Source organism: Babylonia areolata, chromosome 4, assembly GCF_041734735.1.
Source record: "Babylonia areolata isolate BAREFJ2019XMU chromosome 4, ASM4173473v1, whole genome shotgun sequence".
NCBI lineage: Eukaryota > Metazoa > Mollusca > Gastropoda > Neogastropoda > Buccinidae > Babylonia > Babylonia areolata.
In genome coordinates, this window is record NC_134879.1 from 36,925,324 (window position 1) to 36,935,460 (window position 10,137).

General features: G+C 44.4%; 1 protein-coding gene across 1 annotated transcript in view; it reads left to right on the forward strand.

Annotated features, from left to right (window-relative positions):
* The window catches only part of LOC143281133 (xanthine dehydrogenase/oxidase-like), a 56,460-nt gene that overhangs the window by 20,038 nt on the left and 26,285 nt on the right, over positions 1 to 10,137 (forward strand). Inside the window, exons 11-19 of the mRNA XM_076586125.1 lie at positions 19 to 186; positions 673 to 749; positions 2,328 to 2,421; positions 3,703 to 3,815; positions 5,268 to 5,449; positions 5,962 to 6,124; positions 6,451 to 6,664; positions 8,334 to 8,515; positions 9,686 to 9,805. Coding sequence (XP_076442240.1) covers positions 19 to 186; positions 673 to 749; positions 2,328 to 2,421; positions 3,703 to 3,815; positions 5,268 to 5,449; positions 5,962 to 6,124; positions 6,451 to 6,664; positions 8,334 to 8,515; positions 9,686 to 9,805 — 1,313 coding nt within the window. The remainder of the gene's footprint in view (positions 1 to 18; positions 187 to 672; positions 750 to 2,327; positions 2,422 to 3,702; positions 3,816 to 5,267; positions 5,450 to 5,961; positions 6,125 to 6,450; positions 6,665 to 8,333; positions 8,516 to 9,685; positions 9,806 to 10,137) is intronic.

The window sequence follows — 10,137 nt, forward strand, 5'->3', positions numbered from 1 at the left end:
CCTGTGGTGACCAACCAGGTGTGGAGATGAAGTTGAAGAAACAGCTGTACCCGGTGCTGGTGTCCGCTACCCGGGTATCCGAACTGACCACTGTCCAGCGTGTGTCCAGCGGCATCAGACTGGGTGCCTCTGTCACTCTGGCCACCCTGGAATGCTCTCTGAAGGAGGCCGTTGGGAACTTGCCGGGTGGGGGTCTAGGGATGGGGGGGCTTCTTTCTTTCTTTCTGTCTGTCTACCTGCAATAATAATGAAAATAATTGGAATGATGATGATTATCATGATGATAAAAGCAATGATAATGATGGTAAAAGTAATAGTAATACTAGTGGTAGTGGTTGTTGTAGTAACAATAAGAAGAAGAAGCGGCGTGGGAGTGGGATGTTTAACAGCTCCTTGGTCAATGTATTAAAAAAAAAAAAAGACACAGAAGAAGAAAACATGATTCATTAATCATCAAGACATTTTTCATTGATTGGAAGCCAGCTTTGAAATCATTCCTGTGTTCGTGTTAAGAGGTAGCTTGTTTACAAGGTCATTTGGATGTGTTTGTTGACAGAAATTTAGTTTATAGATCAGACAGATTTTTGCTGACAGAAATCTAGTTTATACGAGCATATCAGTTAGTTTGTGTGTGTGGTGTGTGTGTGTGTGTGTGTGTGTGTGTGTGTACAGAGGAAAAGACACGAGTGTTCTCTGCCTTTGTGGAGATGTTACGCTGGTTTGCTGGACCCCAGATTCGCAACGTGGCTGTGAGTTTCAGTAATCATTTTTGTCCGTTTGACAGTGTGTGTGTGTGTGTGTGCATGTATGAGGGGGTGTGCATGTATGTATGTATGTATCTGTATAAATGGAGAATGAGACATATATACGAGAGAGAAACACACACACACACACATACACACACACACACACACACACACACACACACACACACACACACACACACAATCTCTGTCTCTGTCTCCCCTTTCTCTCTCACCTGTCTCTCCCCCTTCCCTCTCTCTGTCTCTATCTCTCACTCTCCACTTTCTGTTTCCCTCATTCTCTCTCTCTCTCTCTCTCTCTCGCAGTGAACATTCTATGACGTAAAGACGCCATGACGTAAAACTAGAAATGACGCAAGAGACAGTCATGGCTGAACGAAGAGGCACAAACGACTATGCAAGCTGAATGCTGTTATATGGTGTCAGAAAAGAAGAGTCCATGTAAGCAATGGATCATTTGGAGACTCCTGATCATCTTCAGCTTGAAGGGAACTTGGCAGACAACTGGAAACACTTCCAGCAGCGTTTTTCACAAGCTGACCTGTGGGCGCTTGTTATGAAACCAATCATTCCATGACTAGAAACACAGCCTAGACACAGTAACAGATTGTGAGAGACACGTTCGTAAGTCCGACTGTTGATTCCGTTGTCAAGCAACTAACTGAAGGAAGGGAAGCTACTCCTGAACCAGTACGTCATTCTCTACAGCGGTCGCTTCCCTTTACAGTTTTAGCATCTATCATGCAGCCAGCGGTTTAGAAAGCAAAAGCCGCAAGGTACAGTGCATGACTTTTCTACATGTCATTGGCCCTGAAGCTGTTGGCATTTTCAACAACATTTGAATAGAAAGAAGGAGAGTGTCCAAGACCTCAAAACTGCAAACCTCGAGACAACTTTAATGCACTAGAATGCGTTCAACAAAAATTTGAAAGGCAGGAACAGCAAGCAAAAGCTTACAATAAGACAGCAAGAAAGCAACCACTACCGGTGCTTAAACCAGGTGACACTGTCTACATGCAGAAAGAGAAAGGAAGTGAATGGATACCAGCAACCGTGCAATCAGCATCAAGTGTTCTCAGATCGTACATTGTAAGAACACGGCAAACGGATCAACATACACAAGGAACAGAATAATGCTGCGACACAAACAAGAAATAACAGAATGTGCTGCAATTTGTTGTTCAGATAATGTACTGTTTAGTCTAATTATTGATTTCAAGTTTATATCATTACAAGTTTGAGTTTGTGTTAGGTGTGTTATAATTGCTCAACTTTGATTCCAAAGATTAATATTTATCAACACAACTAAGTGCTATAAATTCAGAAAGAAACATGTCTTCTTTTGTGACAAAGAGGATACAGCAGTGAACAGTCTATGACGTAAAAGACGTCATGACGTAAAACTAGAAATGACGCAGGAGCCAGTCGTCATGGCTGAACGAAGAGGCAAGGAACCCACAAACGACTTAGCAAGCTGAATCCTGTTATACTCTCTCTCTCTCTCTCTCTCTCTCTCTCTTTGTCCGCACTGATGATGACACCTGTGACCCATTCACTGTTCAGACCCTGGGTGGTAACATCATGACAGCCAGTCCCATCTCGGATCTGAACCCTCTACTCCTTGCCTGTGGGGCCCACCTGGAGTTTGTTTCTACAGGTGTGTGTGTGTGTGTGTGTGTGTGTCTTTTGTGTGTGAATGTATATTATTTTGTGCATGGGAATACACGTGTGTGTGTGTGTGTGTGTGTGTGTGTGTGTGTGTGTGTGTGTTGCATGCGTGTGCATGTATACATTCATGGTTGCGTGCATGTGTTTTTGAATGGCAGATTGGTATAGTGGCGGACAGACACACACAATGTTGCTCCACTGTTGTTTCTTTGTTTTTATTCTTGGGTGACTGTGTTTCCGCACACTTTGCACTGTGGTGCTACTTCAGTTGTTGTTTTTCTTTTTTTATGTCAGTGAGTTTTAACACGCATTACAAAGGGTTGCTATTTCCATCTTGTTTGGTTCTATTTTCAGGGTACTGGATTTTCACACACTTAACACTGCTGCTACTTGTGGGGTTATTTTTATCTTTAGGTCATTGGGATTTTACACATCTTATGCAAAATTGCTGCTTCCGGTTTTTTAAGGTCACTGAGTTTTCAAACAATTAACACAATGCTTCTGCTTTCGGGTTTTTTTGGTTTTGGTTTTTGCTTGTTTTTATTTTTTTATTTATTTATTCATTTTTAGGTCACTGGGTTTTCACACACTTGGCACAACGTTGCTGCTTTCCTTTTTTAATTGGCAACTGGGTTTTCACACACTTCACACAATGTTGCTGCATGGTTTCACTCACTGTACATAATGTTTCTACATGGTTTTCACACACTGTACACAATGTTTCTACATGGTTTTCACACACTGTACATAATGTTGCTGCATGGTTTTCACACACTGTACATAATGTTGCTGCATGGTTTTCACACACTGTACACAATGTTGCTGCATGGTTTTCACACACTGTACATAATGTTGCTGCATGGTTTTCACACACTGTACATAATGTTGCTGCATGGTTTTCACACACTGCACATAATGTTGCTGCATGGTTTTCACACACTGTACATAATGTTGCTGCATGGTTTTCACACACTGTACATAATGTTTCTACATGGTTTTCACACACTGTACACAATGTTGCTGCATGGTTTTCACACACTGTACACAATGTTGCTGCATGGTTTTCACACAATGTACACAATGTTGCTGCATGGTTTTCACACACTGTACACAATGTTGCTGCATGGTTTTCACACACTGTACACAGTGTTGCTGCATGGTTTTCACACACTGTACACAATGTTGCTGCATGGTTTTCACATACTGTACACAATGTTGCTGCATGGTTTTCACACACTGTACACAATGTTGCACACCACGCCCTGTGCAGACGGCAGCAGACGGGAAGTGAAGATGGACGGTTCCTTCTTCAAGGGGTACCGGACCGTTGACGTTCATCCTGACGAGATCCTGCTCTCCGTCCTCCTCCCCTTCTCTCACAAGGTACCAGCCACCAGGCGCCGCGACAGAACCGATCAGCTGTTGTACTTCTGATCCACTGGTCTCCAGTGGTCCCGGTTCGAGGCCCGGTTTCCGCACGGTGCTGTGCTCTTCGGGAAAGGCACTTTACTCCGACCTACACACTTTTTTTTTTTTTTTTTTTTTTTTCTCAAGGCCTGACTAAGCGCGATGGGTTACGCTGCTGGTCAGGCATCTGCTTGGCAGATGTGGTGTAGCGTATATGGATTTGTCCGAACGCAGTGACGCCTCCTTGAGCTACTGATACTGATACTGATACTACCTCACTCCACCCATATGTGAATGGGTAGCTGATATCGGTTGGTATCAGTTAAAGTGGAAGAAGGAGAGGGTTGGGCCCTGCCTTCCGATTCTGAGCTCTAGACACAGGGATAGGGAATCTTTGCCTCCATTGCCGTGAAAGCCTGTGGGACCTTTCACTTCTATCTTTACCAACCAGTTAAACACAGTGCGGTGTTACTTCTGCTGTTATTTGCTGCATCTGTGGGGATTGTTTTTACCCTTAGTTGCGTGCATTTTTTCGCTGCTTCTATAGTAATATTTTCTGCGGGTAGTACAGTGGCTGCTGCTGCTGCTTATTCTGTTGCTGATGACTGTGCGAATGGGGGCGATACGTAAAAATTGTGAAGTTAAGTGATGATGTGAATTGTGTCTATGAAATAGTGAAACATCCAGAAAAAACAAATAAAAACAAACAAACTGTACCGTTACTGCAGCTACTGCTGCCGCGTAGTCATAACAACTACCACAGCTTCTGCAAACTTTGCTGCTAACTTGTGATACTTGACTCATCCTCTTGGACTCCTTTAGGGGGCATTGTTCCACCACAGCACTCCTCCGTAGGAGTCTGGTGTGGGATGTCCTCTTCAACTGGACACGCCTTTAATAAATCGGTTCTCCTTCTTCACTCTACTGATAGACATACTCACACAATATTTCCCTTGTTTTCATTTTCAAGTTTGATGCTTTTTTCTCTGACAACGCTGTGAAGTCAAAAGAATCATATTATCGTCTTCAGTGGTGTTGTTCCGCGAAAAATAACGTTGTTAAGTCTTGAGATGTTTTCTGTGCCTTTTGACAATACATTATTAAGTGATCATGCTATCACCTGGGACGTTTTAAATGTCTGTGGACAATGCATTGTTTAGTAATCATGCTTAGACATGGGATGCTGTATATGACTTTGGACAATACATTATTTAGTAATCATCCTATCACCAGGGCAGTGTGATACACCTGTGAACAATGTATTGTTTAGTGATCATTGCCAGACACGGGATGATTTAAACGGTTTTGGACAATGACTTATTTCAATAATCATGCTGGCACTTGGGGAGGGGTAGGGGGGGCGGGTGGAGGGGGGGGGGAACCCCCACATAACTCAACTTACCCTGACCATGTGGATGACGCCCACAGAACGAGTTCCTGCACGCCTACAAGCAGGCCAACCGGAAAGACGACGACATCGCCATTGTCAACGCCGCCATGCGCGTGGTGCTGGACGAGAGATGCACAGTGCAGGGCCTGACTCTGGCCTTTGGGGGCATGGCCACCACCACCGTCACGGCCACACGCACCACGACACACCTCCTGGGACGGTGAGGGACTGGGTAGAAACTGTCATTGAACATCAAAAGATGCCACGAAATTTACTCTTAAGTTGAAGTTTGATGGCAGAAACTGTCACTGAACAGCGAAAGATGCCACGAAATTTATTCTTAAGTTGAAGTTTGATGGCAGAAATAGTCATTGACCATTGAAAGATTAAGTGACACTTACCTGTAAGCTGAAGTTTTATGGTAGAAACTGTCATTGAACATGGAAAGAACATTGTTCGTTTGTTTTCTCAGATACGCAGTATGCGACCAGACTTCGCAGGGCATAGTCAAAGAAGAGATCACGAAAAAAGACTCAGTTTGCCATGTTTTTATACTGCGTATCGGAGAATACGAATCAACAATCTCAGGAATGCACGTAACATGCTTAACCAACTGAATTATACATGCATGCAAAATACAAACTGGATTGACAGTGTTCGAACTTAACTATCCATAATAACGTATACACAGACTGAACATCCACGTGCTTCAGTAACAGTCATGTTGCACAGAACATGGGATAAAGAGCTGCTGGAGAAGGCCTGTGACCTGCTGACCTCTGACCTGCCTCTTGACCCCGGGTCACCAGGAGGGGACGTGGAGTACAGGCGCTCGCTGGCAGTCAGTTTCTTCTTCAAGTTTTACATGACCGTGTTGAAACAGCTTCAGGAACAGGTCAGTTACAGTGCGTCACACACACACACACACACACACACACACACACACACACACACACACACACACTTTCTGTAGCAAGTAAAACAATAAACCAAAATCCAATCCAGCGAAAAACTGCAATTATTACCATTTATAATTTTTTTTTTTTAAATCAACGTAACAGAACGACTTGAGCTGCGAAGTAAGTGACTGGTCCCCAGACAAGCTAGACACGAACTGACTGACCCACACAGCAAACAAGCACGCGCACACTCACACCGTGATTCTGACCCGGCGCCCTGTCACAGTGTTGATCTATCCCCTCTTTACTGTCCAACCCTCAGGGCGTGGCGGAGGGGATCCCCCCCATACCCCCCAGGGATCGGACGGCGGCAGATCCCCTGGAGCGGGGCCCCAGTCACGGCCTGCAATGGTACTCCCTGGTTCCGGAGGTCGAGTCCCCGCACAGCGCCCTGCGCCGCCCCGTGGTTCACGAGTCTGCCTACAAGCAGGCCACGGGGGAAGCGGTCTACGTGTGTGACATGGCGCCCCTGAAAGGTGGGGGGTGGGGGTGGAGGGTGGGTAGTGCTGAACGTCACCCCTTCACTGCTGATGACCGGTATGCCAATCAGTGAAGGGCTGTCACCTCACTGTGTCAGTCAGTGAAGGGCTGTCACCTCACTATGTCAGTCAGTGAAGGGCGGTCACCTCACTATGTCAGTCAGTGAATGGCGGTCACCTCACTATGTCAGTCAGTGAAGGGCGGTCACCTCACTATGTCAGTCAGTGAAAGGCTGTCACCTCGCTGAGTATGCCAGTCAGTGAAGGGCTGTCACGTCACTGAGTGTGCCAGTCAGTGAAGGGCTGTCACGTCACTGAGTATGCCAGTCAGTGAAGGGCTGTCACGTCACTGAGTATGCCAGTCAGTGAAGGGCTGTCACGTCACTGAGTATGCCAGTCAGTGAAGGGCTGTCACGTCACTGAGATAAGACTGAGCTTACAGGCCAGAATGCCAGTCACCATAGTTTATTTGGATTTTATTCTTTTAGTACGGCATTGATCTTGTTCAGCAAATGAGTCATAACATTGAAAAGGACACAAAGATTGGTAACTGTATTTCAAACTCATGCCAGAATGACCTCATTTCACGAAGGCACACCAGTCAAGGGGTTAATACACGTAGAAATTGAAAACGTGATGAAATTTATGACAAACCGTTCATTACAGTTCTTACAGGAAATAAACCAAAGAAACTGTCTTGACTACAGAGAAGAAATCAACACACCGGCCATCTATAGGTCTTTCCTGCCTGTAGGGTAGGATTTATATATATACATTTTGCTTACGCTCTCAGAGTTGAAGCTTTCGAATTTCGAGTGCTATTCTTAAGTGAAGGGTTATTGCCATGGTATCCTCAGCCTTTTTAGAACGGCCCTATGTTTCTTGTCATGGTCCTGGGCAGTAGAGCAAAAGAGCAAACCGAGTAAAGAACACATCTTAGTCTGAAGGCTCTTTGGTGCTCTGTACAGGCATCAGGCGCCCTGGTAGACCCTGTTAGGGATCAGAATTCTGATCCTGTGTTCACCAGTCATCGGGGTTCGAGGACGGTTCCCTTTCGGCAAGGTGTTGTGTCCTTGGGAAAGGTGCTTTACTCCAAATTTCTTCACTTTCCAGCCAGATGTAACGAACTAACCAGTGGTACGGATTTCGATGAAAAGCATCCAAAGCAAAAGCAATGTGTTCACATATAGACAGAATAATGTTCTAATGCATAATATTTTTTACTGAAAGAGTTAATGCTGTGAGTAATTTGACACATGATAAAAGTATGTATACTGTTAAGTAGGAATATATAATGTAACAATTGAAATGAAATATATACATAATGATAGAAATGAATTTCATGAAAACTAGGATTGGATGGGCACAGAATGAAACCATGTTAACGTTTGCTTCAGTTATTATGACTAGCCATCTCTTCTTCTGTTTCCTATTTTTAGAAACAACTTGCCCCTTGTCATCAAAATTTAGTATTAAGCATTTAACCACTACAGTGTGAACACTGCATAACAAGCAGTGACAAAAAACGACAGCTTTTTTCATTGCAGCGTACAAGCAAAAAAAAATAAAAAAGTGTAATGGGAAGTAAAAAAAAAATGTTTCCCTTTGACCATACCCGGACATGACGGGTTTAAGTGAGGTAAGCCGAGGGTGACGTGTTCAACAGGGGAGCTGTACCTTGCCCTGGTTCACAGCAGCCAGGCCCGGGCCAAGCTTGTCAGGGTGGACCCCACGGCCGCCCTCAGTATGCCAGGGGTCGTGGACTACATCTCCCACAAGGACGTCCCTGGCAAGGGAACCTTTAGCATCATGGGAAATGATGCTGAGGAAATATTTGCTTCAGAGGAGGTATTGTTTTTTTGTGTTTTTTTTTGTTGTTGTTTGTTTGTTGGTTATTTTTTAGTTAGAGGATGTATTGTGTTATTGTTTCGTCAGAGAAGGAATTGTATTACACTGTTGTGCCAAACAGATTTCTCTGCATTTTGTGAAATACAGGCTGTTCTCCGCTCAAAGGCAGCGGTTCGTCACAGAGAAACACAACCCTTGGGGAATGGTTTATTGACACAACAATAAAGGGTGAAAAAAAGAAAGAAAAAACAAACAAAACAAAACAAACAAAAAACAACTAAACTAAATCAAACGTGTTCTAATTAAAACTTGACGTGTTCTTTGAAACATTCATTTATGAATTTTGCAAGTCGGGGTTGTAGAGGGTCATAATTACACCATTGGCTCACTCTGTGTGTTTGTGTGTGTGTGTGTGTGTGTGTGTGTGTGTGTGTGTGTGTGTGTGTGTGTGACATGTCTAATCTGACAAAGAATCAACGGTGAAAAACTGGAAACCGTTCAAAACTTCAAGTATCTCTGAGCAATCGTTTCGGGCAAAGGATCCAAGCCAGAAATACTCTCCAAGATAGTTCTGACAATAACAGCGCTTGCAAAACTGAGGCCCGTCTGGAAAGACGGCAACACCACGCCCAGCTAAAAAATCAGACTGATGCGCTCCCTTGTCATTCCATGTTATGCCTGCGATACATGGACATTGACACCTGAAGTAGAGAAGAAGATAAAGGCCACAGAGATAAGATGCTTCTGGCAGATCCTTGGCATCACATACAGGGACAACATCACAAACAATGAAGTGCGTAAAAGAGTCAAGGAAGCTATCGGGCCAAATGATGATCTACTAACCACTGTAAAGAAAAGGTTATTGAAGTGGTATGGCCACGCCTTGCTATCATCAGGACTGGCCAAGACCTTCCTGCAGGGAACAGTGCAGGGGGCAGGGAGAAGAGGCAGGCAGAAGAAGAGATGGGAGGACAACATCTCACATTGAACAGGTCTAACCCTGAGTAAGACAGTCAGAAGGACAGACAACGGCCAAGGATGGAGGAGGATGGTTGCCAAATGCCACGGTCATCGGGTTGGAATTGGATAATGAAAACAAATGAATTACCCAGAGGGGAAACGTTTGTACAGACTATAGTGTCAGTGTCAGAGTCAACGTGGTGTGTGCAGGTGTTTAACCAGGGGCAAGTCATTGGCGCTATCCTAGCGGACACACTGACCAACGCACAGAGAGCAGCCCAGGCCGTGGAGATAAGCTATGACGTCATGGATCCCGTCATTACCATTGCGGTAAGTCTCCCTCTTGCCTTTTTACTGTGTGAGTTCAACCAGCTCTACCAGTGACGTTTGAAACGTTGGTGCTGTTGATGAAAGTGTATTCCCCTGACAATTCTGGAAGTTTTGTTTGAAATGCTTCGATTTACTCACAGCATGACATGGAGCATGCAGTAAACGATTGCAGAAGGAGAGCTGATCATTCAACAAAAACATGCGGTGGCCAAACAAATACAATGAACGCTTTGTGTTTTGTTTTGTTTGTACTTAAAAAAAAATTGTTTCGAGATGAATGGTTATAAATTAGCCTTGTCCTGAATCATGTCTGCGGTTGTGCACATGTTCTT